The following is an 18,409-nucleotide window of genomic DNA, read 5'->3' as shown; positions in this document are numbered from 1 at the left end:
AGTTCAGTTGGCAGAATCTTGCCTAGCATGCACAAGGCCCTGGGTTCAACCCCCAGCACCACCAAAGCAAACAACAAAAAACCTAGCCAAGCGGGAAGCACAGGAAGGTCTGCAGTAGCTTAGAGGAAGAGTAGCGGGTCGGAGGAGGGGAGTGGCACCTCAGGGGAGTGTGAAAGCCTCTAGTGTCAAGTGATGCCTTGGAACACCTAAGATCTACGGTGGATGGGGGGGGGGGGGGGGGGGACAGAGTGGAATAAGTGGGTGACAAAAGAAACTGCATTTTATCCTCCCATCACAAAGCACACGCATCGCCATTGCTTCAGAGCTTATTGAAGCCGCTTTTTAGACATTCCCCGCAAAAACGAAACTGGCAGATCCAGCAGGACCTTCCAGGAAAACCAACTACCCGGACCCTTCCCACCTTCACAGTACTCCCTACAGAGGCGCTAGCGTCAGTGCGCAAGCGCTCTGCATGACCTAGAAGGCCCCGCCCGGAGAGCGAAAGCTAGTAATTCCGGGTTGTTACCAGAGTTCCGCTCTAGCCGCCAAGCTTCCGTTTCTCTACTGCTCTCCGTTGAAGATGCCCGGAACTGGGAAGCGGCTGGGGGCGGGCCATCCGGGACAGGGGCGCGTGGGGGAGGCAGGTCAGGACCAGGTAAGGCTGTCGGTGACTTGTGGGGCTCTGCAGATATAGCGGCGATGACTCGGGAGGTCCTGCGGGGTCTCCAGTCCCAGGAAGAGGACCAGTCCATCTCTCTAGTGACCATTTCTCTAGGTTTCTCGTGTATCTCACAAACACCTCGGCCTTTTCTGGCTCCTGTTGGGGAATTTACCAAATGAAGGACGCCAGCGTTTTTGCTGCCGTAATTTCCTCTCCGGCGCAGTTAACTCTGTGGCAGATTAGTTAGCAGATGCTTGGTTCGCTTTCTCTGCTCTCCAGATCGCCGACTGCATCGCAGCTTGGCGGGTGGGTGCTGATTATTTTTATTACCCTTTTAGGAAAATTTTTGTGCACCACTCCACTGATCCAGGTGTCAGTTGACCTGACACTACTATAGTTTCCATCCCAGGGAGGGGCGATCCAGTCAGACAGAGGGGACTCAAGAGTTATTCTTGCTGAGTTGAATAAAGCCAACATATTCACTGCCGTCCATGCCACTACGATTTAGTAAAATAATAGGTACCGGGCACTGCGCGGTCGCGCAGGCCGGTAATCCCAGCTGCTCGGGAGTCTTGGGCAGGAGGATCGCAAGTTCAAAGCCAGCCTCTGCAACTTAGCTGGGACCTAAGCAACTTAGCGAGACCCTGTCTCCAAAAATAAAAAGGCGGGAGATTTGGTTCAGTTATTAAGCGCCCCTGGGTTCAACCCCCCTGAACCTAAAAATAATACAATCGGTACTGGGCATTAAGAATAATAAAGCATTCCCATTGGGTTGTTTTTCTGTGATGACACGTGAGCACAGTGTGTGCACGTACCTGGGATCCCCATGAGTGAGCATTGTGCCATACATTTTGCATTGTCAGCCTCACAATTCAGAGAGGTGCCTGATGGTCGCCATTTAGTAGGTGAGAGAACCGAGAGACTAGGAATAAGGACTACTATAAAAAGACATGGCTAGGCAAGAGTCCAACTAGCTGGTGCTAAGCAATAGTTTTTGAGAAACTGGAGAAGACTTTCTTCCCAGCAATAAACACACGTGCACATTTCAGCATACAACTTTAAATATTCAAAAACAGGCATATCCAGATTAAAAACTCCTGCACTTCATTTTCACCTTTGAAAAAGAAAAGTCTAATTCAAAACCAGTTATTAAAATAAAACTGATGTTTTAAATGCATCAGACTTATTGAAAGATCAGAGCATCTGGCATTTTTGTGTCAAAAATATGGAAATTGTCTTGTGTGGACCTAAATTGTTTTGCTTAGCATATTTGAGTGTTCTTTCTCAGCCTTTTCAATTCCGGTTATTTTTTTCTCCATACTGTAATTTTCTTTAGATCTCATTTAAAGAAAAGTACCATTTCAAAGTGACTATTTTGTATCCCCAAAGAATGGTTTTATGTGAATCAAAATATAATTGACATGTAAATTATTTGCCTTTTATTTTAATATCAAAACAGGGCCATCATATTCTTTATCTTTTAAGAGAATTTTGAAAGATTCTATAAGGAATCATGAGGGTCCTAAAAAGGACCAAGGCTTTTGAATTTTTTAATATTTGAAGCTAGTAAAAAGCGGCAATTTGTCTTAGGACCTGTACTTATGCACAGCAAAACCTTTTATCCTGTTTGTTTTGTTTAAGAAGTATACCAAGCTCCTCTGTCATTCTCCATCAAAGATGTGTATGTTGGGCTTTGTGGATGAAAACTATAAGGCAGTGGTCATTTTCTCCCTGTTTTGCAGGTGATTCTTTGCTTCCAGTAAAGGACCTAGATTTGAAGAGGCTTATTCCCTTTTTCTGTCATAAATTTTTTAGGATTTAGTTTTTGTTATATAACTATGTACCAATGGATTATAATCTGACATTATTACCTATGAGTTATGTTTCCCAGTAACCTGCTTCGTTGTAAAGTGGGCATGGAGATAACAGCCTTCTGTGATAACTTAGCCTCAGTAAGTCCCTGCCTCCTCTTTGCTACCTGTCAGTTTACCAAAGTGCTGGTCCCTCCCCTTGTTTCTCTGGCTGTCTGGCTTTGTAAGTGAGGAGATCATTCCAGGGAGGTACAAGTATAACAGGATGGAGATTTTCCCCCCATGATTAAGTGAGGACAAGTAATCAACAAAATGTGTGTGTGTGTGTGTGTGTGTGTAATAACACCAAACTTACTAAGACATTTAGAGTTTTTCCTTTTATTTTTCTTTTTAGTTACTATTTATTGAGTGCCACTGTCTTACTCATTTCTCAATCTTGCAAACTTTGTTTTCAGAAAAAGGGAACTCAAATCTAGAAAAGATAGTACCTGTTGAGAATAACCCAAGTAATAAATGACAAAAGAGTCAGTCCTCAAACCTAGGCCTTGAGACTCCATGCTGCCTTGTTTAAAAGTAAAGTAATTTGGCATTCAGACCTTGTTTTCCTGAAAACATTCTAGCAGAACAATAGTTCCCAGACTAGCTTCCAAGTTATCTATAGAAATACTGAGTAATTAAGAGTAGGAATCTATTCTGATGCTCTAAGGGTAATTATGCAAAACAAGGTAAAGTTAATGAAGAAACTGTTGTTTATTAAACTGGTGTTTGGAAAAAGATTACTTTAAAGATGGAAAGAGGAGAAAAGGAACTTTTTGCAGCTTCCAAAAGTGACTTTTGGATATTTGCAAGGCCTTGAGAGGTTTATGGCACTGACTTGTTATCTATTTTTCTATTAACATTAAATTGTTAATGGCCCTTTTTTCTCATTGATAAAAACATAACCTTAGTCCTAACAGGTCCAATCCCAACCAGTCTTCAACCACATAATGCAGCAAGAGTTGGGAGAGAAGTGAATGGAAAAGGGAAAAGGAAAAAGGAAGAGCAAGGCTTGTAGGAGATGTTCAGACTGGGGGCTAGGGAAACCTTGGATTCAGCAGTTCTCTCCTTGCTGGCCTTCAGGTGGCACTATTAACCCAAGATTGCTTGGCTGGTGTTCAAAATGGTAAATGGTTTGAGGTTGACATTCTGCAACTGGTTTAAGGTCAGCCTGTGTTCTTTTTATGGATCTTGAAATGGGCCTTAAAACATGTGAGTTTGTTTATTTTCTTGCAAGCGTGATTTTGAAATTTTATCAGATGAACAGAGCCCCTGCCCCTCACCTGATGTGCCTCTTCGCTTGTGTGTGGGAGCTTCTTTTCTCTGCTGGTGGCAGTTCTTTGGCATTCTAATTTCCTCCCACTCTCTTGGCATTTTCATTTTTGTACCCTTTTTGATAATCTCATCTAAATAATGTGTAATTCACCTTTAAGAATCATGTGTGAAAATTTGAATAGCTCTTTTAGCACATTGCTGTTTTAGAGTTGTTAGTTCTTCAAGATAAATATGCCTTTTTTCCTTTGGAAATCAGCTCCTTTTTTTCCCAGCTGAACTTTCCCCTAAATAGCCTTTTAGTCAGCAAAGATTCTCATCTCATTATTAGAATTTCACATAAATTGGAATATTCTGTAAGCAGTAACCCACATCTGATTTAGAATACAATCACTTTATTATTCCACCAGCAACATTCTTAATTTTTATGTATCTCCTATGTACCTTTTGATGTCCTTTTTCTTTGTCTTGTGAGAATTGACCCCTGTGGCACTCTACCACCAAGCCACATTCCCAACCCTTTTTATTTTTATTTTTATTTTGAGACAGGTCTACCTCAGCCTTTCTAGTCACTGGGATTACAGGCATGTGCCATTGCACCCAGCTTTGTCTGTTAGCTGTAATTTTTGCATATCATATTATCAGGTGTGTGTGCATGAGCGTGTTTTGCTAAGGATTAAAGGCAGGGCCTCATATTTGCTAGGGAAGCTTTACTGAGCTATGTCCCTATCCTCCTGGTTATCATTCTTATACCCATTTCAACACTCTGTGCCTCTGAGGAAAAAGTTTTTCAGCTAGTAATAACTTAGCTAGTTTTCTAAGTAATATCACCGTTCCCAAGTGCCTTCTGTTTAGGAATAAAATGAATCTTTTGAAATGTTGATCCTTATTTGAGCTGTTGAACTTTTATTTCTGTAGGACTACTATCTTTTCCCCAAGTGGCTCTCAGTCTCTAGGCAGAATTCAATCCAGTAACCTAGAGGCCAAATGACCTCATAACTCATTAACAGTTCTCAGAGCCATCTGGTGCCCTTGAGGAGAATAGTGTTCAAAGGCCTGATAATAAAGACGACAACAGCATAATTATTTCTCTGCCATGATTGCACCTTTAGATGGCAAGCAGTCAGCATATTTATTTGCAGATTGCTTAGGTGGTGGTTTTTAAAGGTGTAATAACAAAGCTGTGGTAGAATGACTTGTTTCCCTATCCTCTTCATCCATCCTGCAAAATAGATAAACTATAAGCAAACACCTACTGAATCACAAAGTAGTTCTCATTTGTAAAAAGGGCAGTACATTAAAGAAATGATATTTTGTGAATACAAAATGTGAAAATTCAAAATGAAAAGCATGCAAAGGAAACAGCTGTTTGGGCTGTGGATGTTTCTCAACTCCAAAGCATGTCTTGCCAAAAGGTGATTCATGAGTGGCTTGCTATATCTTCATTGTCTAAAGCGTTCATTAGATAAGCTCAGAATTTCTTACACTAACCTGTTTTTCTTCTCATTTTCTGTAGGGAGTCTCCTAGCTGCTCAAGAAATGTCTTCGCTTTCAGAATATGCTTTGCGCATGACTCGTCTGAGTGCTCGGCTCTTTGGTGAAGTTGCCAGGCCAACTGATTCCAAATCCATGAAAGTAGTGAAACTATTCAGTGAGCAGCCACTGGCCAAGAAGAAGGAGACTTACGACTGGTATCCAAATCACAACACATATTTTGGTCTCATGGGCACACTGCGTTTTCTTGGCCTCTACAGGTGATGACAAAAATACACAAAGAGGACCCTGTGAGAGATGCTCTTAGCGTATTATCAAAAGAAAAAAGTCAGCCTTTCAGCTAATAAGGTGGCCTTCCTATCCTTATATTTCTGTGGTTCTTACAAGAGAGCCCAGATAGTTCAAAAGGTGTACTTAATGAGAACAGGTTGCTGTCAAAATATCTATGAGCAAACCAAAAAAGAGGAAATACATGCTTGTTGGCAAACAATTAGGCCTAAAACATGACTGATATAGAATTTATAGTGAGCTGTAGAGAGATTTTTAAATATTCATTAACCTAAGAACACTAAAAAGAATGCAGAGAAAAACTGGTCCAAATTCTGAGGAAGAAAACCCCAGGAGTGCCACAGTTGTCCAGGCAGCAGGTTCTTGACGAACAGAGTCCCTGCCCCACACCTGATCTGCCTCTTGGAGGGTGTGTGGGAGCCTCCTTTCTCTGCTGGTGGCAGTTTTGTTGGCATTCTCTTTTCCTCCTACTCACTTCTGACATTTTGTACCTTTCTGATATATTAATTTGATCGAATTAAGCTGTAGTTCACCTTTAAGGATAACGTATAAATCACACGGGCTGTTAACACTATGCATTTGTACATTTGGGTAAATTCAGGAAGTGAGTGCTTAGGATTAGACCTCTAGAAAGAGAAAAGATAAAATACCTATGTAATCATTTTTCCTTTTTTTGTTAAATATTTTTAGTGGTAAATGGACATGGTACCTTTATTTTATTTATTTACTTTTTTATATGGTGCTGAGGTTGAACGCAGTGCCCCACATGTGCTAGGTGAGCGCTGTACCACTGAGCTACAACTCCAGCCCCTATGTATCATTTTTCTTTACCAAAAAATATATGTTCTTGTTACAAAGAATTAAAACATAACATAATTATATAGCATTAAAATACATAGCATCTTTTTAAAAATTTAACCTGTTTTAATTGAACTTATCTTTGGGCGACAATACAGAAATTAATTTGAGACCATTCTTTCAATTGTGATTAAAATTTTTAGTTCAGCATGATGTTCATTCCAGAGAGCTGAAGGTTGGTATATTCATTAATCCAACAGGTACATCTTAAGTTACATGTTCAGGTACTTAAGATGAGAACTAAGGGAACAGCAGTATTCAAAATGGAATTGGTTTTCTTAGTTAATATATTAGAGATTAGAGTTCATGATCTATTTTTAATGTCTGGAATTGCTTGGGACTATCTCCCTCGCCATTAGTCTGAGCTCAGAAAATAAAAACTAATCTTATTAGTATATAAAATAAAATATTGGGAGCCAGATCTTCTGAGTACAAGATTATAATCCATAACAAGATCACATTTTAATGTATCTGTTGCAGCTGTTCCCATTTGTTTGAAGAGCAAACACCTGGCTATGTTTAGAGACAGGAAAAAATACTTAGCACTTAGTTTTCCAAGGAAAAGCAACATTATTTTCATGTATTTAGTCACTAGTTATAGTAAACGGCACCTCTAATGTAGGCCTCCTGTGACACCAGGCAGGATTAAACTACACGGTCCCTTTAGTAAAGAAAATCTGATTCAAAGGCCTGCAGAACAGGGAGGGAAGCACAGGTTCCCAGAAATAATTGGTTCAGTTAATAGGTGCTGGGTTGTATCATCAACAGAGACAAACCTCCCTGCCTTTGTGGAGCTGTCTTTGTCTCCAGGGGTTGACAGGGATGGGGGAGGAAAAATAACAAGTAAGTAAATTATGTGATATAGTACAAAGTTAAAGACAGAGCTGGCTGAGCAGGATCCAGAGGGCTGAGAGGGCCCTAGTGGGTGGGGAGAGGCCATGTTACAGCATTCAACAGGACAATCAGGGTCAGCTACATCAAGGAGATGAGATTTAGGCAAAGGCTCAAGGATGGTGAGAGCTGAGAAGAGTTTGCAAGGCAGAGGCAAGAGCAGAGCAAAGGCCCAGAGGTAGGAGCATATTTAGAATGATCCAAGAATATTGCAGGCTAAGGAAATAGTGGGGAGGCAGGAGACAGGTCACGGGGTGGGGGGTGGTCTCAGCTCCTGTGGGTGCACAGGAGGCAGGTGACAGGAGTCTGTGGGTTTTGCTCTGGATGAAAGGGGGAGCCATATGCAGGAGTCACATAATCTGACATATTTCAGAATTGCCCTGGCTGCTGTGCTGAAAATTATTTGGCATTTTTAGCTAATCCTGAAGAAGTCTGTTGTATGCTGTTCATGTTCACGGAATAAGACACTGAATTCTGTAAAGCCAATCTATTTTAAAATAGTCTAGAGAGTTGAAATTCAGGCCCAGCAAACCCTTCTAACATTTAATTCATATACCATTATTATTCATAGTTTATGGATGAGGAAACTAAGGTGTAGAGAGATAAGGTCACTTATCCAAAGTCACAGAGCACCAAATGGTGACGCTGTGATTTGAACCCAGGTTCCAGTGGGTTCCACAGCTTACATGTGTAAGCACTATACTCTTTTGGTGTTTGGTCTTAAGATATAGGCATTTTAAACAGTTTAGCCCATATGAATAAATAGTTGTAGCAGCCTTGATTTCTATAGTATGTTTTTTGATCTGGCTTCCTTCTCCCTGAGCCTTTCCCAGCAGCCTCTTTATGTGAAGTATCTACTGCCATTAAAGCCACTTCCTCCAGACCTCTGCCCCTTTTTTAGAAGATACTGATTCCTGGGGCAGTCAGGGTCTCTGTGTAGCTACTGAACTCTATACCTGATTTCTGTTCCTCTGATTGTTTAGTATTAATGTAGGGAAATTTGAAGTAGTTACTTGTGAATATCATAATTACATAGGGTTACCTGGGCTGGCCTGGAAGATCAACTGCAGTTTATGGCATTGTTTCTATGAGGGAAAACTCACTTATAAATGAATTTTTAGAAACAAGGGGAACCCTTGTACTTTATTCAACAAATTGAACATGTACCCTGAAAAGTCAAGAATCAATAACCAGAACAATCTGAGAAAACAGTGAAATATTGGTATAGTTTTTCAATATAATAAAAAATAACAAGTTGATTATTTTTCCTTCATGCAGAGATGAGCATCAGGATTTTAAGGATGAGCAAAAGCGTCTAAAGAAGCTTCGTGGAAAGGGGAAGCCAAAGAAAGGAGAAGGGAAAAGAGCAACAAAAAAGAAGTAGTGTTGGCCCATCAAGAGAGAATTTCTTCCTCAGTGATTATGAGAAGAAAGTACCATCTTTCCATGTATTAGAGGAATGTACTCTGCCTCAGTGAAGGTTACTTGGAGAGACACAATCCTCCCTGTATTGAAGTATAATTCAATTAAATGGTGACTGGTAGCCAGGTGTGGTGTAGCATACCTATAATCCCTGTAATTTGGGAGGCTGAGGCAAAAGGATTGCAAGTTCCAGGCCAGCCTCAGCCACTGAGCAAGACTTTTTTCAAAATTTTAAAATATGAACAAAAATAAAAGGATGTAATTCAGTGGTAAAGTACCTCTTGGTTCAGTCCCAGGTATCAAAATAAAATTGTGACTGGTTTCTTGAACACATTCAAATGCTGCAAATGTCCTTGGTTTTGTAATCTGATGTTTTCTTGATTCTCTAATGGAATGAATACATAAACTATTGTTTAATGACTTGTTTGGGTGGGGATGGGATGTTGAGGGAGTGGAAGGGAACCTCATTAAGTGAGTGTCCTGCAGTACCCTCATCCCTCCCTCTTATCCGCCCCTAAACTTCTTTCATCTTTCTGGCCACTCAGCCACTGTCTCCACCACCAAGCTCACAAACTTTATATGCACCTCTACCTGCTAAGTGGGATAAAAGGCCATTATAGGAAAGGGAATATTGAGTCCCTACTGTACACAAGGTACTAGAACCTGGGTAACCCCGTGGTTAACAAGAGAGATAATCCCTAACTCAGGAAACTTGCAGCCTTTTGGGGGAAGATTAATATAATTATATACAGTTGTATTAAGTGATACAAAGGAAAAGTCTGGACTCCTCTGAGTGGGAATGGATGTGGATCCAGAGAGACTGCCACAGGCCCAACCTTATTAGGGAACTTAAAGAGGGCCTTCCTAAAGAAATTATTTTTAAGCTGAGCCCTGAAGGATAAATAAGATTCAGACGAAAAATTATGAGAAAAGTTTTTGAGGCAGAAAGAACACTGTAAAGCCCTAAGGTTAGAAACTGTCTTGTTAAAAATTGAAAACAGACCAGGAACTGGTTCGTGATTGGTCATAAGGAACTAGAGGCCAGACAATAAAGGACTTGCAAGTCTATGGGAAATCTCAGATGTGACCAACTTAACTGAAGATCAATTTGTATAAGACGTTATTCCTATTGGAGATGACTATTGCACATATCTGGGTATTTTATTGTATTACTGAGTATCCAAAAAGATTAGAAGGGCCTCTGGTTTTATTCCTCCAAAAGTTGTCCTGAATCTTTAGCATTGTCCAGTAAGTTTTTAAAGTTTTTTTCTCAGTTGAGATAGACAGATATAAATATGTAACAAAATTTAGCATCTTAAAAGTATTAGAATTCAAGTGAATGTCTAGAACCTGACCACCAACCCACCAACCCCGAGATTGCTCCTCATCCCCAGGTTTCCTCAGGAGTGTGGGCTGCTGCATTGCAAAGGCTCTACTGGGGGAAACATACAAAGCAGTATTGGCATGGGTAGTGGTGCATCTCAGATCATTTATTCATGCCATGTAGTAAGTGATACTTATCTAAGGGTATAACAATGTACTATGTTCCCATTAACAAAGCCTGCTTAAATTTACAGGCAGACTGACGATTCTGCAAGCTGGCTAATGATGACCATGAGCAGGTGCAGGACTTGAACCTTTCAAAGCTTTACTTTTATCAGCACTCTTGATTTTATAAACAATGAAGCTCATCAACCCCATTCCTACCCAAATCTCTTGGTAAACCTGGGTATAGTAGGGCTTCAAGTGGATCCAGTCAGTAGTTTTTAATAATAGTTTGAAGCATCTCAGCAGAACCAATGGCTAAGACTGCAAAGCCAACAAACCATCTCAACCATTTTTAAGTGAGCAGTGCAGTAGTGTCAACCTGTACAACACATTGTGCTAAAGTACTTTTTAACCCATTTCCACCACTAAGGCAAAGAAAGCAAAATGCACAGGCTAGAGTCCATATAGCAGCTACTCTACCTACAGTTGTCTTTCCCTGCAACACTGAATGACTCCTGATCCCAGTACATATGTTTACACAAATATTACTTTTAAAAATGCATAATCTAGATTGTATGGCTATGGCTTATATTATAGCCTGTTTATTTAAATAAATAAATAAATAACTGCCAGGCAAATGATGCACACACACCCATAATCCCAGCAGCTTGGGAGGCTGAAGCAGGAGGATCGCAAGTTAAAGCCAACCTCAGCAACGCAGTGAGGCCTTAAGTAACTCGGCGAGATCCTATCTCTAAATAAAATATTAAAAAGGGCTGGGGATGTGGCTCAGTAATTAAGCGCCTCTGGGTTCAATCCCTGGTACAAAAAAAAAAAAAAACCTACCTAAAACTAGGTGATTTGTGCCTGATAGAAGTGAATTCAAACAGAAGACTGAGAATCCATTGGTTTAAAGCTCCTCTCTGAGCATATGCCATGTATGCCTGACACAACAGTTGTAGAGGATATAGAAACTAATAGATGTCGTCCATATGACTGTGTGAATGAATGAGTGTGTGGTGTCTGTGTTTTATAAAGTATTAGCAAGAATACTTGGGAAGTTGCTTAGAAAAGTGCAGATACGTTATTATTGGCCAATGCAGCTGAATCAGGTATGGATGAATTGGGCTGAGGAACAGGATCTTAGCCTGAACCCAGTATAACTAAGTGATTATTCTGAATTATGTCATATTTTGAAGAAGGCATAAGTGCAAGAAGTTAGGAGAGTTAGCATGATTATTGTAGGGTAACTGTACTAGATGCCAACAGCAGACCTGAGTCAGGAAAAAATTAAAGAATCGGTATACTGGTTTAGCTGATGGAAGGAAGAGTCTTCAGTGAGACTCTCATACCCTAAAACTGCAAGAAGCCTCAGCAGTGTTTGATGGGAAAGTTTGTAAGTAACTGAGCAGAAGATGAGTGTGGCCACTGCTCCATGCTAAATATCAGAAACTAAAGCTAAAATTTATTTGAACATAAGTTGTACCCTCAAACCAACTGTGAGAATACCACACAATTCAGCCTACAGTGAACTGCAAGGTACAATCAAGAGAAAAAAAAAAAATCTCTAACCCCAGGTTTAGACTAGCCAGATTGTTTAGCTGGAGTTTTAGTCAAAACTTAAACTATGATTTCCCTTCAATGTTTGGTGCTTAGTGTGCATGGAAGATTTTGCTCTTGATTTCAGTATGGCATAGTAAAAAGAGGCTGGGTTTTTTATTCAAAAAATCATGGGCCTATGACAGTGTACTTGCTGTATGATCCTACATTACCTTCTCTGAATCTCTCTGTAAAATCACAATAATACTTCGCTGGATTATCAAAATGTTCAGGTATTTATGAAAAGGACTATGTAGTAAAAATTTACTCACACGTTTTTATGTAGAGTATTTTGTGTGACTAGTAAGAACTGCTCTTCTAGCAGATTTTTCCAAGGTAATATTGACAGATATCTGCTAAAAATATATAGCTCTTAGTGCTGGGGGTTCAACTCAGTGGTAGAACACTTGTCTGAGCTTCATCTCCAACACCACACACACATAAAAATAATTTTAAAATATCTTTTTTTCCTCTACATTTAAATGCAGCTTGGTAGGTTCTAGAAGAGAATGTAGGTTAGAAATATTTATATAATTGTTTATAGAAACTCATTTTTTAAAAACACAACATACATAAGTAAAAGCATAATAATAATGCTTTAATTTATAATACATTTTCAAAGAAAAAATACAGCAAAATTTTAAATTCTACTTTCTTGTAAGTGCCTAATGTTAGAGATTTATTGCTGGTAACAAACTTCAAGAGCAACAGATAGGATAAAACATCTTTTAACCTGCCAACCCTATTAATGGCTCTTTTTCATAATTACTCAAGACAAATTAAAATTATTTATTTACAAAAATATTGAAGCTGGACAGTGGCACACACTTGTAATCCCAGAGTCTTGGGAGGCTGAGGCAGGAAGATTGTAAGTTCAAAGCTAGTCTCAGCAAAAGCAAGGTGCAAAGCAACTCAGTGAGACCCTGTCTCTAAATAAAATATGAAAAAGGACTGGGGATGCAGCTCAGTGGTTGAGTGCCCCTGAGTTCAATCCCTGGTACCAAATATATATATATGCACTGGAGGTGTAGCTCAGTGGTAGAGCACTTGTATAGCATGTGTGAGGCCCTGGGTTCAATCCCCCAGTACCCTCCCAAAAACAATGAAGCTGGAAAGGTGGCATGCACCAGCCTAAGCAACTTAGCAAAACCCTATCTAAATGCCCTTCAATAGACGAATGGATAAAAAAAATGTGGCATTTATACACAATGGAGTATTACTCTGCATTAAAAAATGACAAAATCATAGAATTTGCAGGGAAATGGATGGCATTAGAGCAGATTATGCTAAGTGAAGCTAGCCAATCCCTAAAAAACAAATGCCAAATGTCTTCTTTGATATAAGGAGAGTAACTAAGAACAGAGTAGGGACGAAGAGCATGAGAAGAAGATTAACATTTAACAGCGATGAGAGGTGGGAGGGAAGGGGAGAGAGAAGGGAAATTGCATGGAAATGGAAGGAGACCCTCAGGGTTATACAGTGGAGGGGGTAGAGAGAGAGGAGGGGAGGGGAGGGGAGGGGAGAGGAGGGGAGGGGGGATGGTGGAGGATGGGAAAGGCAGCGGAGCACAACAGACACTAGTATGGCAATATGTAAATCAATGGATGTGTAACTGATGTGATTCTGCAATCTGTGTATGGGGTGAAGGTGGGAGTTCATAACCCACTTGAATCAAAGTGTGGAATATGATATGTCAAGAAATTTGTAATGTTTTGAACAACCAACAATAAAAAATTAAAAAATAAATAAAAGAAGGTTGGGTTCAAACAAAGATACCCCACAAAAGGTGGGGAATTTGAAACCAGAGGCAAAAAACTATGACTTTTGGCCAGAGTGGATAATGTCATCAAAGTTCCTCAAAAATCCAGCTGGGATCAACCATGCCACAAGTCACTGAAAAGTGATCCACCTTGGTTGTTCATTCCAAATCAGTGACATAAAATGATCCAGGAGACACTGGGTAGCTCCAAGAAACCCACTTCTTCCATCACCACAAAGTCATGACATTTAAATGACCCCACTCCATGCTACTAGGAGAAAAAGACAAATGAAACAATGATCATATACTTAAGCCATCTAAGCAGAGAATAATTTTCTTTAAAAAAAATGACAGGTTAAACTATTGTAAATAAAAGAGTCTATGGTGTTGAAATAAGGATAGTTATTCCTTCTCTTTACCTTTCCTTCCCACCCATTGGTGTGAGAGAGTAGAAGTGAGCTCATGCAGAAAATTAGGACAGTTACAAAGAAATAAATATTAAATTGCTTTACAAAAAAAAAAAACCTATCTAAAAAGAAAAACAAAATCAGACAAATAAACAGTGATACATTCAAGAAAACTTAGATAAAACAGAAACAATAAAACCCTAGATATTGAGATAACTGGAAAAACAGTAAAATATTTATGCTAAACTTAAAACAATAAGAAGTTTTTTAAATGATACAGGCAGCAAAATAAACAGAGAGGTCTTAAAACTGATGTGAGGACTGGCCAAAGAAACTACCCAGATATAATTTCCTAAGTCACCTGGAGATGTGGCAATAATATAGATTCATGTTAACCCATTTTGTCCCATCGTCCTGGATATGGAACATCTATAAAAACTTAAGTATAGTATGTAATATAATTATATAATGCATAATGTAATATTAAGAATATAATTATAATGTAGTAATATATTAATTAATATACATAAATTCTAGATTATTATCCATCCTATTTTAATGTACCTTTGTAAATTTTATTAAAATAGTTACAGAACTGAGAAGTCGGGACTTGATGGATTGAAGTAGAAACTAGAGTTAAGCCAAAGTAGATTCTAAGATCCTTTTTCATTCAATTTAATGTGTTTTTTGAGAGAGAACAGATTCATTTATGGAGAGCTTTCTTTATCCCTAGTACAGAAGACCTAATCTCCTCCTAAAATTGTCTCAATAAGAGAATTTAAATTGATGCTCAGTGCAGAATAATCTTCTCAAAAAAGTCATAAAACTATCCGTTGGGCCACTGCGGTTAGAATACAAGTAGCATTACTTTTATGCTAAACAGATACTGAAAGTCTTGGAGAGAGCACAGCTTAATCTAAAAAGAACTCCAAGTGGGCACAGTGATGCACACCTGTAATCCCAGTGACTTGGGAGGCTGAGACAGGAGGATTGCAAGTTCAAAGCCAGCCTCAGCAAAAAACGAGGCTCTAGGGACTGGGGTTATAGCTCAAAGGTGGAGCACTTTCCTCACACATGTGAGGCACTGAGTGTGTGAGGTACTGGGTTCGATCCTCAGCACCACATAAAAATAAATAAATAAATATATTTTTTAAAAAGTGGCTCTAAGCAACTCAATGAGATCCTATCTCTAAAGAAAAATACAAAATACTGCAGTGGTTCCGTTGTTGAGTGCCCCTGAGTTCAGTCCCCAGTACCAAAAAAAGAAAGAAGGAAGGAAAGAAAGAAAGAAAGAAAGAAAGAAAGAAAGAAAGAAAGAAAGAAAGAAAGAAAGAAAGAGAGAACTCCAGTCTAAGAGTATCCGCAAGACTAGCTAGTGCATTAAGCACCAAACTAGTAATAAACAAGTTAATATAATTATTGAATAAAGAGGTTCATGTGATTCCCATGCAGGGAAAGTAATGAATCCAAGTATGTCAAGTTTTTGGAGCACTTATCACATTTATGCATTGTGCTTCATAGGCCATTTTATTTTGTGCCTGCCAGTGATAAGTGTCCCCATTTTACAGGTGAGGAATCTGAGGCTTAGGTCTTGTGTCCAAGATCACACAGCTTCAAGTGTCTAGACTGAGCTTTTAAATTCAATCTGCCAGCTCCAAAGCCCGTATCTTTGATCACCATACTCATATGTAGGATTTTTCAAGAGCATAGAGAAAAGTTTATAGCAAACAGCATGCACAAAGACCCACAAACAACCATAAAACCTCATGTTGATGATAATGGGCACGGCGTGGCAACCTTACCAATACTTGGTCTTCAAGTTCCCAATGTCCTTTCATGACCTGATAATGTAGCTCTGATCTCTAAGTCTCAGAATTATTATAATAATAATTACCATTTGTTGAGTGGTTTTCCATTTGCTAGACATTCTACTAAACTTTTCCTACAAGTTAAGAGTTAGCACATAATCCCTACAGCAGCCCAGTGAGATTAAGTATCGTTCCCCCATTTTATAAATGAACTTGAGTTTTGAAATCATATTCAAAACTCTGGTTATACATTAGAACCACATGGGAGAAGTTGGAAGATCCCTGTTCCTGGTCCCTTTCCAAGCCAATCACAGTTGGGCAGGGAGGGAGAAATATCACAGGCACTGGTATTTTTAAAAAGCTCCTTACGAGGCTCTGATGTGCAGCCAAGGTTAGGAAATATGGCTGTAAAGCAGTATTTCTCAAACATAAGTATTCCTCAGTATCATCTTGATGGCTTGTTAAACACAGATGACTGGGCTGCCCAGGGTGTTTTTTTAAATTTTATTTTGTTTTATTTTTGGTGGGGCCCAATAATTTACATAGGAATGGGTTCTCAAGGGTTGCTGATGCTGTAGATCTGGGGACCATACTTTGAGAACTGGTTTAAAGTAACTTGACCAAAATCCCCAGCAAATAAATTATTGTAAAATTTCTAGCCATCCTGTAGCCTCTTCCTAACCAGGAAGGAGCAAGTCTTTAAAACCTGACAGCAAATTACAAGATGTCATGCTTAGGATTAATATGAAAAAGTTTATGAAACTAGTGAGTGTTAGGAAATTTGAATAGACATAACATATACAGGAAAAGAAAGATTAAATATTATAAAAATAACTGTACCCCCAAGCAGGCTGCCCATTCAAGCTGCTTGCTGCTGTGAGGAAGGCACCCATCTGCTCCTGCAACATCCCCATGGCCAAAGCTGTTGCTGATGCTATTAGAATAAGCCTTGGACTACAAGGAATGGATAAAATTATTCAAGATGCAAAAGGTGATTGTGACCATTATAAATGATAGTGCCACAATTCTGAAACAAACGCAAGCATCACATCTAGCAGACAGTATGCTGGTGAGCTGCAGAAGGTGTGATATACAGAAGCAGGAGATGGGGGCTAAGGATGTAGCTCAGTGGAACAACCTACCTAGCACACATACAGCCCTGTGTTCAATCCCTAGTGCCAAAAAGAAGCAGCAGCAGCAGCAGCAGCAGCAGCAGCAGGAGATAGCACCATATGAGTGGTCATTACTTCTGGCTCTCTCTTAAGATTCCCTACTTAGCTGCTTCTGAAAGGGAGAAAGGCATTTTTCTGGAGCTGGGTATATAGCTCAGCAGTAGAGCACATGGTTAGCATGCCTAAGGCCCTCGGTTCAATCTCTAGCATTAAAAAAGAAAGAAAGAAAACAAAAAGGAAGGAAGGGATTCATCTAAGCATTATTTCCAAGTCATCCCAGGAGGCTTTGGAAAAGAGTATCGAAATCTTGGCTAACACAACTTGACCTGTGGAACTGAGTGAAGTAGTGCAACTTCATAAAACTCAAAGGCTGGCATTCAGAACTCAAGTCAAGTTCCTCTAATGAGTATAAATGCAGCGATGAAAGTGACTAACCAGCTATTGCTACTAGTATGGATATGAGAAGTACTAAAAAAAATCAATAAAGTTGGTGGGACAATTAATGACTTGAGTTGGTGAAATGGGTGGTTGTCACACAAAACATGGCAACTTCTGCCGTAACAGGAGTTGAAAAGGCTCAGATTGGGCATATTCCATTTTATCAGCTCTCAAAATAGATGTGAATAATCAACTAACAGTTTCCCACTGCTTCTGGATGGCTCAAGAGCTGTGAGAGAAGAGAGCCTAAAATTGGTGTGGCAAGTTTAAAAGATGGAAACTAATGTCCTTCTCATACAGAAGGACTCTAAGAGATGCTCTTAGTGATCTTACATTACACTTGCTGAACAAAGAGAGATCATGGTAATTTAAGGATACTGAGAAAGAAGACATGGAATTCACTTGTGAAATAACTGGAACCAAGCCTGTCACTTATATTGACCAATTCATGCTGGCATGCTGTGTTCTGCTGCACTGGCTGAAGAGGTCAATTTAAATGGTTCTGGTAGACTGATCCAGATTACAAGCTGTGCCAGCCCTGGAAAAAATCATAATTGTTCATGTTCTAACACATTTGTATTGAAGAACTGAGCCCTCCATTCATGGTGCCCTATGTGTTATGTGCCATTTGGTGAAGAGACACCTTATTGTAGGAGGTAATACCCCAGAAAAAAAGGTGACCCTTTGCTTAACTGAATATCTGTGGGCACTGAGTGGTTTGGGATCCTACTGTGTTCCTATCTTTTAGATGCTATGCAGGTCATTCCATCTACACTAGATGAAATTGCTGGCCTGCCTCCCATTACCACGGTAACAGAACTAAAAAATCAGCACACCCAACCGGGAGGAAACTACTGCATTAATATCTAAAAGGTAGTATTTCCAACATTTAGAGAAACTGGTTGTCTGGCTTTTGTTTATGTCAGTCAGGGGAGCAAGCACTCCAACACTGAGCTATACCCCCAGCCCTCAGTGCTTTGGCCCTAGCAAATGAAACTGGAACAT

The 18,409-nt window shown here is 39.5% G+C and overlaps 1 protein-coding gene and 1 pseudogene across 1 annotated transcript; one reads left to right on the top strand and one right to left on the bottom strand.

The window, feature by feature from the left end:
* The first annotated feature begins 579 nt into the window (after positions 1-579).
* On the top strand, positions 580-9,066 carry Mrps33 (mitochondrial ribosomal protein S33). The gene is made up of 3 exons (XM_046434218.2): positions 580-655; positions 5,297-5,534; positions 8,590-9,066. Exons 2-3 carry the CDS (start codon positions 5,320-5,322, stop codon positions 8,693-8,695), a joined length of 321 nt encoding a protein of 106 aa, XP_046290174.1. The 5' UTR covers positions 580-655; positions 5,297-5,319; the 3' UTR covers positions 8,696-9,066.
* A 1,266-nt stretch (positions 9,067-10,332) lies between these two features.
* Positions 10,333-10,519, bottom strand: LOC124086052 (ATP synthase subunit ATP5MJ, mitochondrial-like; annotated as a pseudogene).
* Positions 10,520-18,409: the final 7,890 nt, after the last annotated feature.

Source organism: Marmota monax, unplaced genomic scaffold, assembly GCF_021218885.2.
Source record: "Marmota monax isolate L192 unplaced genomic scaffold, Marmota_monax_Labrador192_F-V1.1 WCK01_AAM20220418_F8-fsc00122, whole genome shotgun sequence".
Classification (NCBI taxonomy): Eukaryota; Metazoa; Chordata; class Mammalia; order Rodentia; family Sciuridae; genus Marmota; species Marmota monax.
This window is presented reverse-complemented; position numbering and strand designations above follow the sequence as displayed.